General features: G+C 53.7%; 2 protein-coding genes across 2 annotated transcripts; both read right to left on the reverse strand.

Annotated features, from left to right (window-relative positions):
* Positions 1–86: 86 nt before the first annotated feature.
* On the reverse strand, positions 87–13,519 carry GOT2 (glutamic-oxaloacetic transaminase 2). The gene is made up of 10 exons (XM_064723134.1): positions 13,374–13,519; positions 8,032–8,188; positions 6,746–6,874; positions 6,332–6,391; positions 6,051–6,212; positions 5,506–5,610; positions 4,484–4,634; positions 3,656–3,821; positions 2,575–2,725; positions 87–2,096 (listed from the first exon to the last, which is right to left on the reverse strand). The coding sequence occupies exons 1-10, from the start codon at positions 13,517–13,519 to the stop codon at positions 1,974–1,976; spliced, it is 1,350 nt and encodes a 449-aa protein (XP_064579204.1). The 3' UTR covers positions 87–1,973.
* Positions 13,520–14,899: 1,380 nt separating this feature from the next.
* On the reverse strand, positions 14,900–21,216 carry CALB2 (calbindin 2). The gene is made up of 11 exons (XM_064723271.1): positions 21,089–21,216; positions 17,950–18,026; positions 17,672–17,761; positions 17,492–17,572; positions 16,602–16,658; positions 16,420–16,497; positions 16,254–16,309; positions 16,009–16,048; positions 15,835–15,888; positions 15,529–15,600; positions 14,900–15,293 (listed from the first exon to the last, which is right to left on the reverse strand). The coding sequence occupies exons 1-11, from the start codon at positions 21,177–21,179 to the stop codon at positions 15,177–15,179; spliced, it is 813 nt and encodes a 270-aa protein (XP_064579341.1). The 5' UTR covers positions 21,180–21,216; the 3' UTR covers positions 14,900–15,176.
* Positions 21,217–24,202: the final 2,986 nt, after the last annotated feature.

Below are 24,202 nucleotides of genomic sequence, written 5' to 3' on the forward strand. Positions count from 1 at the left end.
GAAGGGGAAACATCCCCCTTCGGGTAGCCCTTCCCAGAGGCTGAGCCTGCGGGGACCCGCGGCAAGGAGACGGCGAGAGACAGAGCTGTGCTCCAGGGTGCTTTTATTGTACAGAGAACGAGCAGAAGAACGGCCCCACGCGGGTAAGAGGGCAGGAGGCGGCAGCTCCAGAGCCACGCAGAACCGGGGACCACAGCACAGGAACCCACAGAGCCGTGGGGCAGCACGTACGGCGTGTGCGGCATGGAAAGCGGTTTATTGCACAAAGGACAGCAAGCAGCGGCTGTGGGCAACGGGCCAGTAAACAAGCGGCGTGGGAGCGGAAACCTTCTGTCAGGGAGCGGCGGGAGGATCCAGCCTTCCAGCAAGTCTGGCAACAACCTGCACTACACCGGGACAGGTGCACCAGACTGGACCTGCCCCAGCTCCAATGGGCACACAGCTGCCCTGGGCAGGAATGGGAAATGAGGACTGCCCTGCTAAATACCCTGGTATGGCTGCAGAGGGAAGAGGTGCCTGTGGATGGAGACAGCTCACAGACTTAAAAGCTAATGCCTCCAGCTCCGCCTAAGGAGGCTCCACTCCATCGTGGGGCAGTGGCCAAAGATGGCCCCATGTCCCAAGGCAGACAGCTTTTGGGAATTTGTCCTCTTGCCAGCTACACCTATGTTCAACACCACAGGCTTCAATTTCAGCTCCATGACACCAGCTCACACCTGGACAACCTCAGTTCACACACACTGTGCTCCTGGGGCCCATCGGTGGGAACTGCCTCTCTACATGGGATTCTCAGGAGATGAGGGTTTCACTGGTCATGTAAGATCCCCTGTGCCAGCATGGCCCTGAGAGGGAATGTTTGGTGCACAGAAGGGACAGGATCCAGCTGCACAATGACAGGATGAAGTCCCCAGCTCAACATAGCCATGCACCAGTTTATTTAGATTAAAAATCAGAGTCCAGTAAGTCACAGGACCTCAGGGACACTTGGCTTAGAAGGACAGAAGGTTTTTGAGTCATCAGCTCTCAGACTTCTCTCAAGATCTCTGTTTTCTGGTGTCAGCAGAAATGTGGTTGAACAGAGCAGAGAGGGATGCCCCACACCTCCATGAGGGGCATGCTGCAGGGCCAGCCTCTTGGCTGGCTTTGGGACACGCAACAAATACTGCAGGGAGGGCTGCTGGAGGTAAAGGGCTGGACTGCTGGGCTTAGGACAGGAATGGGGCAAGGCAGAGACCACCAGAGAGCAGTTTTCAGAGGAGATTGTTATTGGGGAGGGGAGGGGTGAGAAATTGTTTCACCTCCAGGTATGAAAGTGAGACAGGTTGAAAAGAGGGACACTGGTCTGCCCCACACACTGATGCCACTGTGAATTACACCTGAAAGGAGAGTCCCAGATGGAAAGTGCGAAGCCAACGACGGAGCAGAGTTTGGTAGTGAGAAGTCCTCAGAGCTGTTTGTCGGAGGACAGCTTTGGTGCTGCCCAGCCCCAGGCTGGGATGATGGAGGATGGAGCCTGCTGGCAGCAGGGACGGGCTGAGGAGCTTGGAGGAGCACACCAGAGCAGCCCTCCAACTCAGCCTACCCAGCTCCCTGCCTGCTTCTGCTTGGGCCAGCAGCCAAAAGCCTCACAAAGCCTTCTCATGGAGAAATGTGTGCGGAGAAGCCTTTGGTGCCTACGCTGGTAGGAGGGCATTGCTAAGCATTTGCTTCCTCCAGCATAGAGATAGGTGCTGGGGCTGATGGAGAAAGGATGGACAGCAGGGAAGAATGGCTGTGAGGAGCAGGAGCCAGCAATTATGTCCCTGCTCCACAACACAGGATGGATTTGACAAGGCTTCTACAACTCATCTACAAGATACATTCAGCAGCGGCTTCAAGTGCTGTGGTTGAAGTATTCTGCTTGTTTCTTTTCCCTCCTCATCTTCGACTGGTGAGGAAGGGAAAGCCACCAGCTCCAGGGCACCCCTTTGTCTTTACTTTGTGACTTGATGGATGGCATGGGCCAGGTAACCCACGTTGCCTGACGTAACTCCCGCCACAGAGATGCGTCCGTCCTTTGTCATGTACACTGAGAACTCCTTGATCAGCCGCTCCACCTGGGATGAAAGAGCAAAGTTCAAACTGCAGGCCAACCTCTGCTGTGTCAGCAAAGTGTAAATTTACCCAGCTTGCTGAAACTCAAAGAGCAAACTGGCTGCCAGCAGATAGGGCATCCCACTACCTGCAGAGTACCCTGTGCACCAACAGAGATGCTGCTCAGCTCTCAGGCCAAGCAGCAACACTGCAGATGTTCAGCTGGAAGTCACCTCACCTGAGCTGACCTTTAAGGTGACTTCAGAGCAGCACCAAGTGACTGCTTGCTTTGATAGACATGACAGCTACATTTACTTTCAACCTCCCCAAGCAGAGCAGGGAATAGAGCAAGACTAGGGTCCCCATGATGTGCCAGTGCTTAGGGCTTGGAGAATGCTCCTTCTGAGAAGTGCTTACAAGAGCTCATTTTTGCATCTGCAGTCAAAAACTTACTGACAAGGACTGCAAATGACACTTAGAGACCACTGGAATTGCATTTACCTGCTCAGGCTTCAGCCCTGTGAAGCAGAACATGCCGATCTGGTCAGTGATGTGCTGCCAGTTGTGGGAGGATCCCTCTTTCTTGAGGTTGGACACCAGCTGAGTCCTCATGCTGATGATCCGGTCAGCCATGCCCTTCACCTCTGTGAGCCTGAGGAGCCAACCCAGGAACCATTCAGAGCAGGGCTAGAACACACCAATGCTGCTCTCCCCACCCCAGCTATAGAAAATCAACTCTCCACTTGGAGGGGCCCCATAGAGGGATGAAGATGAGCATGAAGATGTAGCTCCAGCTGGGGGAGCTGCTCCATTCTCTTGATACCAGAAGATGACCTCTTTTTATTTATTCCATTGCTGTTGGGCACTACTACCAGAATATAGACATTTCCCACATCTGAAAGCCACAGGTGAGTAGGATGCCTGATGGCAGCACTGCTCAAACCCAGATAAAACAGTATCTACAGATAAACCAAGAGTGCAGGGGTAGCATTGGCAAACAGGCCCTGCTCCAAAGCAGCACAGCTAGGAAATGTCTCTGCAGGGCACTGGATCAGGCACAAGTGTCAGGCTGCCAGAAGAACACAGCCCCCAGCGAGCCCACAGCACACTGCCAACCTTTGTTCTGCCAGACCAGCTGCTGGGAGGGACCCGGCACCAAGGGGCTGGGAAAACAGCACAGCACAGCCAGGAATCAGGCTTAGGGCATGAGGGTTACATTCCTGGGTCTCATTCCCAGAGAGCTTATGCTTCCACTTCCTCCACATGAGACACACTACATGGCTACCACCTCAGACTTTTATGCTTCTTGGATAGGCAGCTCCTGCTGCCCTCAATCCTTCGGGAGCTTTATCCCCTCCTTTACACAGAGTTTTCTTCCTTGGTAACACTAGAAAAACCTGTTTGTGTCAGGTTAAACTGACACCAGCTGATGCCAGGACATAAGCAGGGATTTCTCCAGAGCAAACAAGGTTCTGACTGCTGCTGAAGCTAAGAGCTGCCTGTGACAGCAGCACACAGTAAGCACAGCACAGGGCTGCACAAAGAGACCTCACTGTCATGAACATCACAGATTTCTTCTTACCACTCCTTCCGCAGGTCAGGGGTGTTCAGGATCATGGAGGCAATGCGAGCTCCGTTCACAGGTGGGTTGGAATACATGGGGCGGATGAGGATCTTCAGCTGGGACTCGACCCTCTTGGCTTCATCTGGATCACTGCAGATCACTGTGAAGGCACCTGCACGCTCTCCTAAGAGAAGCACAGAATATCCAGAGTTGGAAGGATCACTGAGTCCAGTTTTTGGCCCTGCACAGAACAACCCCAAGAATCCCACAATTCCTGTGTCTGACAGCATTGTCCAAACACTCCTTAAGCTCTGTCAGGCTTAGTGCTATGACCACTTCCCTAAGGAGCCTGTTCCAATACCCAATCACCCTTTAGGTTAAGAACCTCTCCCGAATATCCAGCCTAAATCCTCCCTGACACACTTCTATGTTCCTTGGGTCCTGTCACTGGTCACAGAGAGCAGATGCTGCCCCTTGAGAGGAAGCTGATGCCCGTGATGAGCTCTGCCCTCAGTCTTCTCTTCTCCAGGCTGAGGAAGGCAAGTGTCCTGAGCTGCTCCTTTTGTGGCTTCTCTTTTAGACCATTCACCATCTTTGCAGTCTCCTTTGGACACTCTCTGAAAGCTTTATATCCTTCTTACACTGTGGCACCCAACACCACACAGCTGTAGGGGATCCCTTCTACAGCCGTAGAAGGGTCTCCACCAGCTCCTAATGGGTTATCCCTGCTCAGTACTGCAGGATGAACACAGGCAGCAGGAAGACATTGGCTGCTAAACCTTGAAGGCACTGGGATCCCACCAGCAGCCTGGATGAAACGATTTCCTTGTCACGTGTCCCACTCACCGTACAGCCCCATGTTCTTGGCGAAGGACTGCGACAGGACGATGTTGATGCCCTGCTCGATGAAATAGCGCACAGCCCAGGCATCCCGGTTGATGTCCCCGCTGGCAAAGCCCTGGTAGGCCATGTCAAAGTACACGAGGAGGTTTCGTTTCTGCCAGCAAAGATGGAAAGAGTGTCACACAAGCTGAGCACCCCTCTGCAAGAAGCAGTGCTGAGAAAAGCCATGCAGACAGCGGTCTGTCCACCTGCAGCGATTCTCCTCCAGAAAGAGAATCATTCCCCCTCATTCACCACAGGAAAAGCAGCCCAAAACCTGCAGCTACCCAGCACACATCAAAACAGCAGCTAAAGATCCTCTGGGGCATTTATGGCATGTGCAAGTCTGGCCCAGGAAGCAGAAGTAAATTCAATAGTAATAAAATACTCTACTTCAATGTCTTCTGTATTATCAATTTCCAGGAAAATCACCTGGGAACTCTCTAGTCAGCTAGGCAGATACCCCAGATACTCTGCCCCTTAGATATACCCTTCTGTAGGCCGCAGAGATCACTTGGATATCTACCAGTTCTCAGGACCCTACTAAGGCCAAGTATCTCCAAGGCAAATTTCACTGGCTACAGGCTTGATGGAGCAGCAGGAAGGAGGAGAAGGTAGAACCTGTCCCTTTCTATTTGCAGCTGAAGCTTGCAAGGAGACACCAAGCATGTGAGAGATCTTCCAGCATTTTTAATACAACAGCACTGGGTGCTCTGCTCCAGCAATCACAGCTCATGCTTTCAACCTTGCTGCTCTCCTTTCAGGTCTCCCTACTCCAGCTTCCTGGGAAGGTGCCAGCAGAAAGCCCAATGGTCAGCTAGAAGCTTTCTGGGTACACTTGGCTGGCTCCTGTCAGGAACATGATACCCATGCTGCCTTCAGGAAAGGGAATAACCTTTAGCAAAGTGAAGACCAGGTGCCACCCATGAAAGGCCAGAGATGTGGTTTGCCCAGGAATGGCACAGTACCCCTGGGACATTGCTTACCTTCACTGTAGCTGCCAACTCCTTCCACTGCTCCTGCCGGGGATCCACCCCAGTGGGGTTGTGAGCGCAAGCATGTAAGAGGATGATGCTCTTCTCTGGAATTTTCTAAGGAAGATGTTACAGAGAATGAATCATCAGTGCTATCTGAGCATTCTCCTCAGCAGATGAGACAGCTTAGATGAGCTCTGTGAGGCTTCTAGCCTTGATTTAATGCCTTCAGGCAACATAAAATGATAGAATATTCTGAGCTGGAATGGACCTATAAGGAGTCCACCTCCTTGGCCCTGCACAGGACAACTCTGAGCACCACACTATGTGCCTGAATTGTTCAAACATTCCTTGAACCCTGGCAGACTTGGTGCCATGACAACTTCCCTTGGGACCCCGTTTGAGTGCCCAACCACCATCTGGGTAAAAAAATCTTTTCCCAATACCCAGCCTAAACCTCCTCTGACACAGCTTCATGATCACATATAGGGTAAAGTAATATCACCATCTGTTTCCCCACATGACCTCCCTTCTTCCAGGCATGGAAGGCAACTCACAGAAATGTCATCCATGGCTCCAGAAAAGTCAAGGCTGCACGTCTTGGGGTCATAGTAGCGATAAGCCTGAAGCTGCATGCCAGCATCACGGAAAATGGGAGTGTGGTTGCCCCAGGATGGTTTGGGTAGATACACATCACGGCTGGCTTTGAAGAATCGTTGCTGGTCAATAGAAAAACAGTGTTCAAACAGGTTGTATACATACAGGCAGTTAGAAAACCATAAAAATTCAGCTCTGGTCAAAATATGTCCTTTCCTTCCACTGCTGGCCAGGCACTCACCAAAAAATTGGCTCCAATTCGCAGAGATCCAGTCCCAGAAATACCCTGCACAGTAACATACTGCAAGAAAAGAAAAGAAAAAAATCTGAGTAGCCGTGTTGTGTTACAGGGAGAGCACAGTCACTATGTCAGCACTGGCAGCAGCACACCAAAACAGGGACAAGGGGCTGGAGGGACCACAGGGGTCAGCATCTATCTCCAACTCCAGGGCGGGGAGTTGGGCCCACTGGCAAGGTTAAATCCCCTCCTTGGACAGGGCTGTTTCACCCCAGCCTTCAGAGGAAGCAGTGATCCTTGGGGCCAGCCAGCCCACAACTCAGAAGCATCAATACCCCAGCAGTTCTTCCACATTTGCTGAGCACCCACACACAAACCGTGTGTCCTCCCTGCCCCTGTGTCCCGGCCTCTCCTTACCCGGCCGCTCTTGAAGGCCTCACTGTTTTCCCCCAGAGCCAGCTCTGCGGATGCCCGGGTGAAATCCGCCAGGCCCCCAATGGGCAGGTACTCCTTATCCATCTTCTTGGATGCTATCATGGCCTCTGCCTGGAAGGGAAGGCATAGGCTCAGTGAGGAAGGCATCACCATGGAGACAATGATGGACAGCTGAAGGTCACTCCTCTGCACATTTGCTTGCTCGAAAGGGGCAAAGGTTGGTTTACAGGAGTTTCTCTGCAGGGCTCATTCCAAGCAAGGGGCAGCAGTCAAAATTTCAGATAAAACCCCACAGCCACCAGAGCCCTCAGTGGGTGACGACAGTGTTGGTACCATGGAGCCAAGGAAACCTGGCACCAGAAGAGAGCACCACTTCCAGCCCATTACAAGTCAATGCTGCTGCACAAGGACACACACTTCTTTGCCCAAGCAGGAACTGTCCTGCAGGAAAGCAAGACTTAAGTGTTACTGAGAGGCAGATATCTCTATGTAGGAGACATCCCCAAACCAGGGTAGCAAACCTTTTGTAGGGCTTTGTCATGCTGGAAGTGGCACAGACCCTGGCAGCAATCACACACCACCAGGAAACTGTCCCTGTGACAGAATCCAGGCTCCCTGGTTGTGACCCAGCTGCACAGAGAGAGGGAGGGCAAGGGATGGCTTTAAACCCCTCACTGATGAGACACATGGAAAAGGCACTCTCCCTGCACCCTCCCTGTCAGTGCAGCCAATCAATGCATGTGTCAGCTGCCAGCTATTTAACAGCCTAGTTCTACCCCTACAGCCCTAAAAGACCCCATAATCCCTTCAAGGGCAATGTCCACACCCTGGGCTGGAGTTTTAGACTGGCTTATGGAGAAACTGGTAGTATCGGCTCAGCAGAATTTCTAAGACTAATCCACTAAGGGGCCAATGTCAGCTCCTTCCTCCCTTGTGGGGTGCCCTGAAGAACATGAGCCTGTTCAAGAAACACCTTGAAGTTCAGAGAACAGGTGCATTGCAGGGCTCATAGAAGTCAGCAACAAGTTAAGAGTTACCTGAATGGGAACATGTATTTTCTGTTTTGTCCTGTACAACTTAATGGCTCTGTCATGTCTCAAAAGCATTAGTCCTGCTAAGGGAGACATCCAGAAATACTGTCCTGCTCTGTTAGAGACAGAGCTTACTTTAAGGATCAACAGACAAAACTTGCTTAGGGACCTTCCCCTTCCCTGCCTCCCTGAGGGTACCTGGCACCTGGATGTGGCCCTGCCCAGCAGCCAGCTCACCTTGCGAACACAGTTCAGGACATAGGGCTTCCCGTTGTCATCCCGATACGCCCCCACGCCCAGGTTCATCTTCTTGGAGTTGGTGTCACGCTTGTAAGCTTCTGTCACCCCCAGGATGGGGTCGGGGGGACCCATCTCCACGTGGGACCACCATGAGCTAAAGGGAGAAACAAGAAGCTAAGCATGAGGCTTGAGAACTGGGCAGAGATGTGCACCAACAAAAAACCCACAAGGGAAATCTTGTCTTTAAACCACTGAAAACCAAACCAAACCATTTAAGTCACACTGTGTATTACAGAATGGGCAAAGAGCCTCAGTTCATTGTGGCTGAAGATAACTGACTCCCTCTCAGTCATTAGCATGTTGAAATGCTCCTGTTTGCCTTATGTGCTAACACCACACACAGAGCCCAGGAAACTGGAGCCTTGAACTCCCATGCTCTGGACAAGTGCCCAGAGCCTGCACGTGGGATTGCACAGGTCATTCCCCTCCAGGGAACCTTGGCCAGAGCCAGGCAATTGCACAAAAGCATGAATATGGAGTCTCTTCCAAACTTCTGGAAAGGCTGTAGTACATGAAAACCAATTTGTTTTTCTCCCAGCATTGGCTGACAAAATAAAGGTACTTCCACTCTTTGCCCTACAAACTCTCCCTCCCCTGGTGTTGTAGACAAATGTTGTTTTCCAGGAAATCATAGAAGACAGTTTGTTCCTTGTGTGACAAGTGACAAGCTCTGATGTGAAGACCCTTCCCCTGCTGTCAAGCACAAAACCTCCCTGCATCAGGAGCTTTGTGCTTCCCCAAAATAAGGAGCCACCTGCCTCTGCCCGGCTGGCAGCACACCCTGAAGATGGAGAGGCTCTCTTAATGTCAAGGGCAGAGCAGACCAGGCTATAAAAAGAAACCTGTTATTTCCTTTGGCCAGAGTCTCTGCTCTGTCCCATGTCCAGGCTTTGCAGGCCTGCAGACAGTGCAGGAGCAGCAGTGTGGTGTTTTTTAACCTGCCTGGCAGAGGGATTTGGCTGTCACAGCCCCCTCCTGAAGGCACTGCATGCAGCTCTGAGTGTCCTGACTCACCACACAGATCCCCCAGCTCAGTGGGGAACAAAGGGTGCAATACAAAGTAGATTGGGTTATCTCCTGGAGGACAGAACTCAAGCCTTGATTGCTGAAGGAGAAACACACAGAGAGCCATATCAGCTTTACTATGCTTTGCTGCCCAGGAAAGGCTATGTCATCTGATAATGAGATCCTTTCCCAACTTGGGAATGCTGTCCCGGGGCTGGTCCCTGCCCCAGGCAATGCAGGCAGCCTGGAGCCAGCCCAGGGCCAGCCAGACCTCCTGCTGAATGTGTAATGCAGACTCTGTAGGCAGATACAGATCTGTGGGCAGTGGGGCCATGAAGGTTAAGAAGGCTCTCACTGATCAGCAGAACTCACACAATCATCTTTCCTCTCCATTCTGTCCCTGTTTTAGGTCCATTTAGGTCAAGTTTCACTACAGAAAAATTTTGCACTCTCCCTGTATATAGATTGCATCTCATGGAGCCTCAATCATTTGCCCTCTTCAGACTAACTTCAGACAATACTCTGTACATCATTTCCAAATTTAAAAAAAAAAACCTGTTACTCCTTTTGACAGGCTTTGAGGAAGAGGTAGAGCCACCGCAGGTAGTTTAAAAATGGAAGATGTGCTTAACGTTTTTTAGACCACCAACTAGTCTTAATTACCTCTTAAGTATAGGATTAGCTTGGAAAGGAGGATGAGTCAGAGATGCCAGCAACACACACCCTCCAGAGAGGGACAGGGGCTGCAGCCAGTGTGGAGGGAGTGACCTGGGGAACCAACCTGAGCAGGACACGTCAAGGGGACTGTCAGGGCAAACTCCTGCTGCGGGTTCAGGCAGCTTTGGACAAACACCTCCCAATGTGTTCCTGGCAATGGAGAGGCAGGGAAAGAGAGAAACAACATGCAGTAGTGTGGCTTTCTTCAGTTTACCTGGTTTAGGATTATTTTGGTATCAAGGGCTGCAGGAGCCTGGCTATCTATTTTAAAGAGCTGCTACTTTGGAGATGGTGACAGCATCTTCTTTCTGCTGGGCTTTTCCCCAAGCAGCTTACAGTGTTTGGGGAATTTAGGTCCTGATCCTGCTAAGGCTTAGGCAGGTCACTGAGCTCTAACATACTGCAATTAATGCTGATCCTGCAGGCATTTACCTAAGCTGCAGCACTCCAGAGAGTTAAGTACCTTTGTTCTGAGCCGGTTTTTGTGTTGGCTTAAGGCACCATTGGGGTAGGTTTAGGACTTATTTTCCTGCTCTCAGCATGAAGGTTTCCAGGCGAAACAAAACTCCTCTGGTGTTTCCAGGGAGGTGAGCTTGCAGGGAGACAGGAAAAAAAGCCTAGGCTGAGTTGTCCAAACACATCAGGATACCAAAGAGATCACAGAGGCAAAGTTTCCCAGAGGGGTTTGGGAAAAATTGATCTCCTAAGGGTCCAAGGCCACAAACCCTAACACACTGCTACGCCCCCTAACTGTTGTCCCTGCACTGCCTTGTATTTTGTTTTGAGCAATTAAAAGAACATTGGGCTTGAATAAAGGTCAAAGCTATAAACTGCACATCTCTGCCAGGCCAGAGGTATTCAGTGCAGAAAAGTAACCAGAGGTAAACTTAAGCTGGGGTTGAACTACCCGAGGGATACTCCATGTAAGCCAAAGGAAGCACATTCTCCAGCTACAGGACTTCCACCCAGAAGGCCCAGTCAGAGTTCAGATGCTCATCAGAGCTCCAAATAGTCTCTGTACTCTTCAGCCATGCTGGTCTTCTGAGCTGGTTTAATGCTCAACTGCAAGTGCAGTGGGACAGAGAAGGTGGAAAAATGAGCCAGGAATTGCATAAATTTGCACATTTTTCAAAAATATATATGGAACTTATGCCCCGAGTGCACAGACCTCAGAAGTGCTTAAGGACTCAAGCCAAGCCCGAAGAGCAAGCATTTACAAGCCCAGTGAAGGTTTCCATCGTGGAGAGGCCAGCCCACATTCCCTGAGGCACAGCCACATAAGATCCCAGATTTCAGAAGCTTTGCCAGAGCCCCCACAGCAGTTCTGCAAGACAGAGCAGAGCAAGGGGCCAGAGGGGCCAAAGGCTGTACGTAAATCACATCTAAAGCAAATATTTACACATGAACAATGCCAACAGGCTGCTGGCTACTACAGGGCAGTCCAAGCCTACAAATTCCTTGCCCCAGCGATTCCGGGATAAGCTTTCCACCAAGAAAAGTATTTAAATAGCTGTCTTGTGATACATCAGAGCAGCAGACTGAGTTATCGTCCTAATTAGCATTTGTGTGTCAACGGAGCCGTTTTAACCATTTCATATCTCTTAACTTCTGTTCTGCTTTCAGAAAGAGCATTCCCAGCACAGATTAATGATAGCTGGAGCACCACATTACATTGCTGAAGATAAGGAAACAGAAACTGCTAATCAGTGCTTGGCTTCCTTTGTTGCATAATAAGCCACTATTCCTGAACGGAAAGAGGGGGCTGTGCACAGAGATTCCTTACAAAACTTAACAACCTCTTTTGGGTGACCTCAATGCAATTTGATAATTTACACTTTGCTGTATAACAAGCTTGAGAAGAGCAAAGCTTATGCCAGCAGGCTCCATACTTTTCACAGGCCTACTATAGTCCATGGGCACAAAACACAAGTTCTAGACAGCTGCTCTTCTGTCCCTGCTGAGAAGAGCCACAAGGCTGGCTTAGAAGCAGTAGTGACTGCTGGAACAGACATTTAAAAAAAACCACTGCTTTCTTGCTCTGATGTAGGCTGGAAACTGTTTCTTAGAGACCTCTCCACGAGTGAGGGCCAGGAGTTAGAGGGTTCTGGAGAGCAGCAAGGCCTCATCCAGATCCTTCTGCACACTCTGCTTCTTGGCCACCTGGTCTCAGGGATGTTCCCAGCTTCATGGCTCTCAGGTCAGCTGTACTTTATGGAAACTTGGATGTTCTGGGCTTTTCACACAGCTCCACCATCCTTCTATCTGACCAGAGACAGCAGAATCCAGAGCTGCCGGTGCAGGACTGGTGCTCACAGGAACAGTCACTCCCAGCCTGCTCCTGTCAGGGTTTGTAACTCTGAGAGCACAGCTCCAGCACAGCCTGCACTACTCCCACCCCATTTCATGGATCATGGGGTCACTGGAATCCCTTTGGTCTCACTACACAGGGCAGCCAGACAGCACCACCTCAGCCCCATTTTACACAGAATCCTGGAATGGTTTGGGTTGGAAGAGACCTGAAAGACAGATATTGTCCAAACCCCTGCCATAGCCAGGGGCACATTCCACTAGACCAGGATGCTCTGAGCCCTGTCCCACCTGGCCTTGAACACTTCCAGGGATGCAACAGGCAGTTTCTCTGGACAACCTGTGCCAAGGCCTAACCACTCTCACAGGGAAGAATCTGTTCCTAATATCTAATCTACCCTGCCCTCTGTCAATTTAAACCCTTTCTCCCTCGTCCTGGCACTCAACACCCTTGTCAAAAGTCTCTCTCCAGCTCTCTTGTAGCCCCTTTAGATACTGGAAGGCCACAATTAGGTCACTCCAAAGCCTATTATTTTCCAGGTTGAATAAGCCCAGATTTTTCACTCAGCCTTTCCCCACAGAAATGATGCTCCATTCCTCTAATCATCTTTGTGGCCTCCTCTGGACTTGCTCGAACAGGTTGATGTCCTTCTTGTGCTGGGGCCCCAAAAGCGGATGCTGTGCTGCAGGTGGGGTCTCAGCAGAGCAGACCAGAGGGGCAGCATCCCCTCCCTTCACCTGATGCCTGCACTGCCGGTGATGCAGCCCAGGACTCTGCTGGTTTCGGCGCTGCGAGCGCACATGGCCTGGGCACGTCCAGACTCTCATCGACCACATCATTCGTGCCCCGGAGGACAATGTACATCACTAGCAGCACCCCAGCCAATCACTCAAGGCAGAGGGTGTCCCCAGCCCGCCGTTAAGGCACAGGTTCCCCCCCGGCCCCGTTTCTCGGGGCTCCCCGGTGCCGACGCGCCCTCCACGGCGGCGCCTCAAGGGCAGGCGGGGGGCGCCGCGCTGGGCCGCAGCCAATCAGAGCGCGAGAACCCCCCTCCCCAGCCAATCGGAGCGCGGTCCGTCCCCCCGGCAACCCCCATCCCCAGCGCATCGTCAGCCGCGGGCCGCACGGGGGGACCCGCTTCCCACAGCCTCCCCCCACCGCCACCTTGGAGCGGGGCTCAGTCGCGGGAAAACCCCTCCGCCCACATCGGCGGGCGGCCCTAGGGGCTGAGCCACCTCTCAGCCCTCACCTGGCGCGGGAGGCGGCGGCGGCGAGGCGCGGGGCGGCGAGGAGCCGGCGGCTGTGCAGGAGCGCCATGGCGGCAGCGGCAGTGGTGGCAGCGGCGGGCGGGCACTTCACACCACGGGCGCCGGCTGAGCGCCCCGCCCCGCGCATGCGCCGCCACGCCCGGGCACCGCCCGCGCTGCCCCCTGGCGGCCGCTACGGGTCAGTGCAGCCGCGCCGCTCGGTCCGGGGCGGTGCTGGGCTGTGCCGGGCTATACTGGGCTGTACTGGACTGTGCTGGGCTGTGCTGGGCTATACTGGGCTGTACTGGACTGTGCTGGGCGGTGCTGGGCGGTCCTGGGCTGTACTGGGCGGTACTGGGCGGTGCTGGGCATTACTGGGATATGCAGGACTCGACTACGATGTAGTGGGCCGTGCTAGGCTGTACTGGGCCATCCTGTACCATGCAATACTGGCTGTACTGGGCTGTCCTACATTATACTGGGCTGTAATAGGCTGTACTGGGATATGGAGGACTCAACTAGGACATGGTGGGACATACTAGGCTGTGCTGGGCCACCTTGTACCAGGCTATACTTGGCCATACTGGGACATACAGGATGGTGATGCACCATGCTAGGCTGCACAGTGCTGTACTTGAGCTGTATAGGACTGCACTGCACCATATGGAGCCATAAAAGTCTACACAAGGCAGTCTTGGGCCACAGTGAGCTATACAGGATTGTAACACACTCTGGGACTCTACAAGGATATATGGGGCTGTACTTGGCCACATGGGGCTGTACAGGACTGTATGAAGCCATACTGGGCTGTATGGGGCTGTACTTGGTTGCCCTGTGCCCTTCTGGGGTGTACAGGGCCATGTGGAACTGTAAAGGTCTGTACCAGGCTGTGCTTAGCTACACAGGACTGTACAAATCACACAGGTCTGTACAGTGTGGTACTGGTCCATACAGAAATGTACTGAGCCACAGAGGGATACACAGGGCTGTACTGGGCCCTGCTGGGCTATGTGGGGCTGTGCTAGGCCATATGGGACTGCACTGTACCATACAGGGCTGTTCTGAGCCATACTGAGCTGTGTGGGATTTTACTGGGCCATAATGGGCTGTACAGGGTTGTACTGGGCTGTACATGTCCAGATGGGACTGCCCTGCACCATCCTGGGCCATACAGGCCTCAGCTGGGCTGCACTGGTCAGTTCAGAAATGGGAAAAGTTGCACTGGGACTCCGCCAGCATCGTCACCCTGGGACTGGTTTCCAAAACTGGGAGTGGGGGAAACAACCCTTGGGATGTCCCAGAGGCTTTGGCAGGGTGTGGGAGGGGTGAATGGGAGGGATGAATTGGAGGTACAGTGTCCCCACCCAGCTTGCCTGGGCTCTGCTCCCCAGGGATTTTCCAATGACCCTCATTCCATAGGGGCTTTCCCAAATCCCACCCAGCAGCCATGTCCTCTGTGGGATCAGAGTGTGATATCCCCCTCCTCCCTGTCACCCCACAGCCCACCATGGGATGGAGAAATAGGGGCTTCAGTCTAGCAGTACTTGAATTTATTAGTAAACTGTTCTTTGGTAAATGATAAAAACTCAAGAGACCAAAGGAATGAAAACAACACCCCCGCAAAGAAAAAAAAAATCATATCATTAAACAAACCAGGCAGATGGGAAAAAAAAAGTTTTCCCCCCCAAATGGGATTTTAGCAACCTACAGCAAACCCAAGAGATGCTGGGGGAGCTCTGCAGTGATGGGGCTCCCCTTTGTGCTTGTTTTCGGGGAGGAGGAGCGTGGGCTGTGTATATGGGGTCCTACATGGGGGGCTCATTGCAGAGCACCATCTCCAGTTCCTTGCGGTAGAGTTTGCCCCCGTCAGAGAGGTTCATGATGCTCTTCCTGTAGTTGGTGAGCTGCTGGATGTTCATCTCCTGCAAGGCATGGGGGGCACTGGGGGTGGGCATCCCTTTCTCCCCAGGGAGTACCCCCAGGCTGAGATCACACTCCCCCCAGTTCCAGCACAGCTTCCCATGAGGATGCAGGGTCAGCACTGAGACCAGCATCTCCTGGTCCCCATGGAGCATGGACATGGAAAGATGCTGCTGGGAGATGGGAGAAGGAACTGGGGGGCTCTGGGGGTGGCACCCAAGCTCTGCCCCCACTTACTTTCTTATTCTTCTCATACAGGTCTTTCAAAAGTGCATCCAGCTCATTCTCATCAATGAAGCCATTTCCATCCTGGATAGTGTGGGAGGGACATCAACAGCACAAAGGACACAAGGACACAAGCCCTGCAATTCCCCCTTGGACATGGGCATCCCCACACCCTCACCTAGCACAGCCAGAGGTAAACCCAGTTTTCCCACCCCAAACCAGAGCAGGGAATTGCCCCAGCCAAACCCGTATCATTTGGGGTTATTTTTTGCCAGGTTGTGTTTATCTGGGGCGGTTTCCCATGAGTTGGCTCCCTACCTTGTCATAGAAGGCAAAGATGGCATTGAACTCATCTGAGGACAGCTTCATTCCCTGGGAAGTGACAAGGGAATGAGAGAGGTACCAGGGTATGAGAGAGAAGTTGGAGGTACAAACAATGGGAATGGGTTGTTTTTGTTGTTATTATTAGCAGTAGGAGTAGTATCATGTTACCTGAAACTTCAGAAGAAAGTTTTCTTGCACAGGCAAAAGTCTGAAAAACAAGAAGGGCAGGGAAGAGGGGGAAGCAGCCAGAAAGAGGCATTTTCTTAAATCCCAGTGATGTTTTGCTCAGAAACATGAGTAAATTAAAGAGGAAAACAGTTTTCCCTGGAAGCTGGAGCAGACTTTTCCCAAACATGAGCATTTCAGGTGTCTTTCCCTCCCCAGCTCTTCCTTCTCGCTGCCCGTGACCTTACCGGGACATCTCGGAGAGGCCCAGCTTCCCATCACCGTTCATGTCAAACATCCGCAGCTGTGGGATACAAACAGCACCCTGTCACCCATCACCTCCTCCTCCCCTCCTGCCACCCCCCTGGGGTGCTGACACCCCCGTGGGGACACAGTGCCCCAGGTCCCACTCACAATGGTCTGTGTGTACTCCTGCAGCTTGGGCTCGTCGTAGGGCCGGTTTGCCTTCTTCAGCAGGTCCGACAAGAAGCCCTGGGAGGAGAGGGTTTTGCTGGCTGTCCCCATCCCTGGCTGTCCCAGCAGGGATGTCCCACTGGCAGGGACCCAACCCAGCCCACCCTATGCCCACAGCCCACCTTGAGCTCGTTGGCTTCGATGTAGCCGCTGCGATCCGTGTCGTACCTGCGCCAAGCCTGCGGAGGGACTGCCGTGAGCCTCTGCAGGGGCTCGTGTCCCCCACTCCCCCCTGATGTGTGTGTGTCCCCATAAATCCCTGCTGAGGGTGTCCCCCACCACCCTAAAGGAGATGGGGCCATCTCACAGCTTCCACTGGCATCATCTGCTCTCCCTTGGGGCTAGATGCTTTTGTTCAGCCCACACCAAGAGTTCAAGCACCTTTATCCTCATGTCAGTGTGCAAGACCAGACTTTAATATTTAATAACATTTAATTGCATGCCCCAATTGAACAATAGTGTCCGCTTACCCCCCCCACCCCATATCACACGGTGCTCCTCTTTCAGCCTTCCCCTCCACCCAGGGTTCAGTTTCCATGTACAAGCTCCTTCCTCTCCAGGATGCTGCACATTCCCTTCCACTCCCAGCTATGTTTCATTCCCCATCTGCAATTTCTCTCCCACCTGTGTGGGTTCACCCCATGCAAGGGCACAGTGAGGCTGAGGGGTGGCCCAGAACAGTGTTGGCTTTGGCACATCCCTGGGGCACTTAGGAGCAGCCATGAGGGGAAGTTTACAAAAAAAGCCCCAGATTCTTGCAGCTCACCTTGCCTGGAGGCTGGGATGAGGCACCCAACTGCCCTGAGAAGTATCCAAGGGGTGCTGAGAACTGGGAAAACTCACCACACTCCTGCTCTTCCCTAAACCAGCTCGGCGTCCCAGTGCTGAGTTAATGCCAAGAGTTTTGGGGAGACCAGGGGAGGTTTGGGCAGTTCAAGCTCCCAGTTGTTTTCCCTTGGTGGAGCTGGATTGAATTCCCTGGGGATCCCCCAGAGCAGCCTGTCCCACTTACCTCCATAAACTCTGAACTGGAGCCCACATGCTGGCGGAAACACAGCAGGAAATTCTCCTCTGTGGGCAGGATCTGGGCCAGCTGTGGGAAACACAGGCATGGTGGAATGGTGGAGGGGAAACATGAGCATGGGAGTGGAACATGAACAGCCTGAGGTTTGTCAGGTCAAGCACCGCTCACCTCTGCCATCTCGATTTTGCCATCCGCATTTTTGTCATATTTGTGCATAAACTCCTTCATCTTGTCACCCAAATTGTCCTTCTTCGAGTCCTGCCAGCAAGGAGAGAGAGAATAGGAGCATTTTCCCCATTCCCTGTGCTGCTCTTCTCCTGCTTTCTTCCCAGAGGAGTCCCAGTCCCACTCATGAGCGCCCAAAGGAGGTGGGGCTCACATAAGTGTGAGTCTTTGGGCACAAGGGAACAGGGGAAGGAGGGAGCAAAACCAGAGGATGCTCTTACCACACCCGCCCCCTTTCTTGCACTTTCCAGCTCCTGGAAGAAATTTTCCAGCTCTTTGCCTTCAATGTAGCCATTTCCTGCAGGAGGAAAAAAATACAGTAAGACTTTCACAGTGTCAGAGCACAGGAGGAGAGGGACAGATGCTCCCAGGGGACAGGGCACTTGTTCCCTCTGCACCAGGACATGGCTCCAAGGCAACTGTGGCAGCAAGGAAGTGCCAGCCAATGTTGATGCTGGGTGTTACACATACTGGTGATGCCTAAATTTGCCCAGGTGACACACAGCCCTGGATTTGTCCCTTGCACTCATTTGTGGGGCACAGGGGACTTTGTTCATCTTGGTCTTTGCTGCATTTTCTCTATCTGATGCTTCAATCAGATGCCTTAAATAAAGGCACCCCATCCTGTGCAAGCATTTCCCAACCAGGACTGTCTCCTCTCAACCCCCTTTGGGGGCCACAGGGGCAAATGGGGAGCAGAGACAAGGCAGCCAGCACAGCATCCCCCCATCCTGGTGCAGGATCAGCACCAGGAAGGGCTGACCCCACTGCCAATCTCCAGCATGGCCAGGAGCTCAAAAAGATCCCTGTGCTGTGTACCTCACACCTCTCACTGCTGTTATCTGTGCTGAGATGTGGTTCCCCTGGAACCCGGGGTATCCATAGCCCTGCCCTGCCTGTGGGATGCTCAGTGGATGGATGGCTCAGCCAGGGCTCAGCCACACAGTGCTGGTCCTTGGTGGCTTTGGGGGGTGGCTGCTGTGCCTGGAAGCAGCAGGGTCACATCACAGGTGGAGACAGCAGTGAAGACACCGACTCCATGGTGCTGTCAGGCAAGGTGCCACCTCCCTGCTAGAAATCCTCCCTTCCAAGAACATCTGGATGCAGCAGAGGGATGTTGCCTTTTCCCCTGAAGTGCCTGGCTGAGGGATAGCCAGGGCTCTCCTTGTGAACATTTCCCCCAGGACTGCTCCACATTTCAGCCTCTAGAGGCTTGGACCACATCTCCCTGCTCTGCGCCACCTTCGGTGTTATCACCTGCAGGCTCACCAGCAGCCTCTGCTCCTCACTGCAGCACAGCAGCTGGGAATAACCCATCCACATCCCAGCTCAAAGCACTGGGGAGATCCCAGGGTACCTTCCTCTTTGGTGACCACATCCCCATGGATGAGCAGCATCCTTCCCAGGAGGGGATGAGGGGCTTGGGTGATATCGGGGTGCTGGTGTGACCCACTGAGGTACTTTGGCTTCCCACTGCTCTTCCCAGGGGCTTTGCTTTTGTGAGTGCCAGAGAACCCCAAGCGGCTTTGAATTCAATTGGGGAAAAAAGAAAAAATCAACAGGAGTTTTGAGCTGAGAAAAAAGAATAAGGCAGAGAAAAGCTGTGGCCAGTAGCTTGGCTTCCTCCAAGCAGCAGCTTGGACGGGTCTGATCCATGTCTGCAGAGCAGCGGGATGTGGAGTGTCATGGAAAATCCCCTCGGAGAGCCACAGCCAGTCCATGCAGCTCCACCTCGGAGCCTCGGGGCAGCTGTGGCTGCTAAAGTGAGGACATCAAAGACATCCAAGGGGACATCTCTGGGGCATGGCAAGCCTTGAGGGGAGGTGGCTCAAGGTGTGGAAGCCACATTGAAGGGGTTTAAATGCAGGGATGAGCTTGGGTGAAGTAATCCCATGCAGAGCGGATGAACCCCAGTTCCCTCCATTGGCACAGGGAAGCAGCCAGGGCTGTTGGAGCTCCTGCCTGGTGCAGCTGAGCATTGTCCTTGTCAAGGCCACCTTCTTTCCCGAAGCCTGAGTCCCTCCTCTCCTGGGCACCTGCCGTGCTGCAGCCTTGCCCTGCCTGGGGGCCGTGGGCCAAGCTGGATCCGTGCCTGCCGCGGTGTTTTGGAGATGACAGAGCACATCCAAGGGCACAGTGGGACACGCTGCAGGGAGGCAGCTGGAGACCCACACTGGGAGCTGCCCACTCCCACTGGAGTGCCACCTTCCCAGCCCCTTGGTTGCTGCTCCAGTGCCAGCAGTGACAGGGACCTGTCTCTGTGTCCCCAGTGCTGTGAGGCTGCAAGGGGAGACCCCAAATACAGCCAGGAGCAAGCTGAGCTCCAGTTCCAGCAGTGCAGCTGGGGAGGCTACATGCTGCAGTTCTCAAGAGGTTTTTGGTCCCCAGACCTCCCTGCAGGAGCAGGAGACTCAGTGAAGGACAGGAGCTTTCCCCTGGGCTGCTGCTCCCAGCAGGCTGAGCCTCCTTCACGGCACCGCAGCACTGGAAGAAACTGTTTTCCCACAAAACAATGCTGGTTTTTGCTTTCCCCCCCTTTTGGGGGCTGACAGTGGTAGAAACAGGGATGTCCTGCCCAGATGTGACTCCATGGGAAGGTGACATCCCCATAGTGGCCACGGTTTTTGCCAGCATCCCTGGGGAGAGGTTTTGGGAGGCTGGGGAGCAGGCAGGCAAAGACCAAGCACTCCAGGCATGGAGGGACCGTTCCTCAGCCTGTTCCGGGTGTGGGACACCTGCTCTGTCACTCCTGGCAAGGGGGTGGCTCTGGGGCCAGTCTGGTGGCCACACTGCCCCACTCCTCCCAGGTACCAAGTGTGGGGCACTGCCGAGGCGGGGAGACGGAGGGAACCGAGGGTGGACACTGGGCACCCCGGGAAGGGCAAAACGCCCAGAGCAGCACCCAGAGGTGACACCAGCCCCGAGCGAATCCCAGCTCTCAAGGCACCCAGGGGACGTGTCAAGGAGAACCGGGATATCCCGGGCTCAGCGTCCCATGGGCTGAGGGCTCCCAGTGGGGTCCAGTTCTGGACTCCCCGTCCTTTCCCGACGGGGGGGGCCTGGGGGACCGATTGCTTCCCCGACCCCAGAGCTTCAACCGACGGGGCTGCGCCGCGGGGACTCTCCATCACCCCGGAGACTCTCCGTGCTGGAGTCTCTGCATCCCGGGGGCTCTCCATCACCCCGGGGGCTCACCGTTAGCCCCGGGCTGCGGCTGTGGAGGCTCTATCCTCTCCTCCGGGATGTCCAGGGACTCTTCACCACCCCCCCTTCAGCCCCGCGCCCCCAGGGATGCTCAGCCCGCTGCCCTCCCCGCCGGTTTTTTGAGGAGCGAAGTGTCCCGCGCGCCCCGGGACTGACCGTCCGCGTCGAAGTGCCGCCAGATGTCGAGGAACTGGGAGGCGGTGAGCTCGGCCAGGTGGAGGTGCGGGGCCTGCTGCGGGCCGGCCATCCCGCTCCCGATCCCGCTCCCGATCCCGCCGCTCCCGATCCCGCCGCCGCCCGCAGCCGCCTTTTATACCCGCCGCTGCCGCGCCGCCCGCCGCCGCCAGAGGGCGCCGCCGCCCCGGGACACCGGCCGGGCACGGGGGGCAGCGGGGACCGGGACAGCGGGACAGAGGGACAGAGGGACAGCGGGACACACGGACAGCGGGACACACGGACAGCGAGACACCGGTACACCGGGACACACGGACAGAGGGATATCGAGATATCAGGACACCAGAACATCATGATACAAGAACATTGGGACACCAGGATACAGAGATACCAGGACACCTGGACATCGGCATACCAGGACATTAGGACACTGGAATACCAGGACACTGGGATACCAAGACACACCAGGATACTGGGACACTGGGAGCAGCACTGGGCACTGGAGTCAGCAGCCCCTGCCCTGACACTTGTCCCTGCCTTGTCACCTAACCCTACTCTCACCTACCGCTGTCCCATGGCATCTACTCCTGCCCTGTGTCACCTATCCCTGCCCTGTGCCACTTACCCCTGTTCCACATCACCCACCCTGCTTAATGTCACCTACCCCTTTCCTGACACCTAGCTGCCCTGTCACTCTGCCCTACTGCCTCCTCCTGCCTGTCACTCCATTCCTTCCTCAAGTCCCTGCATCCCTTCCTGTGCCACCGAGTCCTACCCCAGTCACCATGCCCATGTCCTGTGTCACCGCATCTGTGTCATTGTCCCTCTGCCTCATAGCAGCTTCATGGCTTATTTGCTGGTCCTGGCAGGAGGAGCAGGGCAATGGCAGTTCCTATGTCACCACCACCACCATGCAATGGCCACAGCAGGGCTGTCACTTGCACCCATGGCTGGAGTGCACCCACACAAAACATGGACACTGCAGCCATCTTTTGGAGGAAAAACCAAGGAATCCTGAGATCAAGGCTCTGCCATCCCTGCTGGAGCAAGGCTCTTTGTGGGACAGAAGGGATGCTCAGCCCAAAACACATTCCTCACTCTGGCTCCTCTTGCCGCTCACCAGCTCGTTGCAGGATTTTCTTTTCCCAAGTTTTCCCAAACGGCAGGGAAGTTTCCAGGCCCAAACAAAACAGCCACACATGGGGTTTGTCACTGGCTCCAGCGCAGCCTGCCCAGGGGAAGCGTTGCCATGGCTACAGGGAAAAAAAAATTTCAGATCCAGCGAGAAGGCTGAGCTGATGGAAGTGCTTAATTAAAGATGAGAAGGCATCAGGGAAGTTCAGATGTGCGCAGAGCGGGGACGCAGTCGGCAGCAGGCAGCTGCTGGGAGCTATTCGGGGCACTGCCCACCCTGCCCCGTGCTGCTGCCTCTCATTTTTGGCTTTTGGCTGGAAAACAGGGAGGGTGAGGTGCTCCCTGTGAATGGCAGGGGCCTGGAGGAGCTCAGTGCAGTGGAGATGGAGCCACACCTGGCTCTGATACTGTGGGAAGCTGAGGCAGGGCAGGACATAGAGGGGAAGAGATGCTGTGCCAGCATCCCAAGAGGAAAGCCACACTGGGACACTGAGCAGTGTGATGGCCTTCTCCTCCTCCCTGCTGCACAATACAGCCTTGAAGCACTCATGGGACACTGAAGGGTGTCCCGAGTATTCCATTCTCATTTCCTGTGGTTTGGCACAGAAATTAGTCCAAAAAAGCCTCTTTTTTCCATTATTGCAGCACAATTTTTCCCAGCAGAGCCCATTGCTTTACTGTCACACATCCTCCAGAGCAGATTTTTCCCAGGGGCTGAGAGGAAATATTCACTGCTTCTGCAGGGCTGGGTTTAGGGATGTGTCCCAGTTGTGCCAGGCAGGGGAGAGAATGGGAACAGGGACCAACACTGGCCCATCATCTGCTCCACGTGGAGCAGAGCTCCAGCCCAGCACAGGGATGGCTCTGGCTCACCACCATTCATGTTGCTCCATGACACCCACCTCTCTGCTAACAAAGAGCCAAAGTTGCTCCAAGGTGGGGCCTGGGAGCAATATTTGGGCTCCAGGTGTATTCCCTCCCTTTTCTGGGGAAATCCTTCCCCAAGCTGCCTCTCTGAAGCAGCTGGCAGTGCAAGAGGGGCTCATTGTAGGAAGGGATTTGCTAAGATCGAGAAAGACTTTTAGAGAGGGCTGTGAAGCTTCAGGAAAGGAAAGCAAGGGGTGGTTGTGCTGCTGTTTGAAGCCATCTCCCACATGGGTGTCCCTTCTGCAGGAGAAAAGGCTGGATGGTTTCCTCCAGCCTTCACTCCTAATCCACCACCTAGGCTGGATATCAGGAAATGTTCTTCACCCAGAGAGAGGGTCACAGTAGTCACAGCACCAACCCTGACAGAGTTTAGGAAGCATTTGGATAACACTCTCAGGGATGATGAGATCCATCACATCAACATATGGTGGGACTCTTGGGATCTCCTGTGCAGTGCCAGGAGCTGGACTTGACATTCCTTGTTGGTCCAGCTCAGGACAGTCTATGATTCAATCTGAACATGCCATCAGATTTTGGAAAGAACAGACCATCATGCTGCTTACAGAGCCAGGACTTAATTCAGCAACACTCTGAGATCAACCCACTGCCATGACCCACATCACTCCCTCCTGCTCTGCACATTCAGCACAGCAGGGGAGAGTTTAGTTCTTTCCTGCAAATGAAATCCTTGCAGTGAAGACCTAAAGCTTTTGGAAAAAAACCCAAATAACACACCACTATAGCAGAATCCCCTTAATTCAGCTGCAGGTTTTCAATAAAGAGAAACATCTAAGGGAAATTTGATAACTTGAAGGCAAGGCACACGCTCGCTGCTGAGCTGAGACAGCACAGGTTTTTAAAAGCTTTCTGATTTACTTCTAAATAGGAAAGAATGCAAAAGGCAAACCTCATGTGAAAAAAAAAAAAGAGTGGGAAACCGAGGCTTGCAAAGGAAACAGGATGAATCACACCATCAGATTTTTTGGGTCACAGGGTTGTTTCTCAGATAATAGCAGAGATCTCTACTTAAGCACT

Source organism: Zonotrichia leucophrys, chromosome 11 (genome assembly GCF_028769735.1).
Source record: "Zonotrichia leucophrys gambelii isolate GWCS_2022_RI chromosome 11, RI_Zleu_2.0, whole genome shotgun sequence".
NCBI lineage: Eukaryota > Metazoa > Chordata > Aves > Passeriformes > Passerellidae > Zonotrichia > Zonotrichia leucophrys.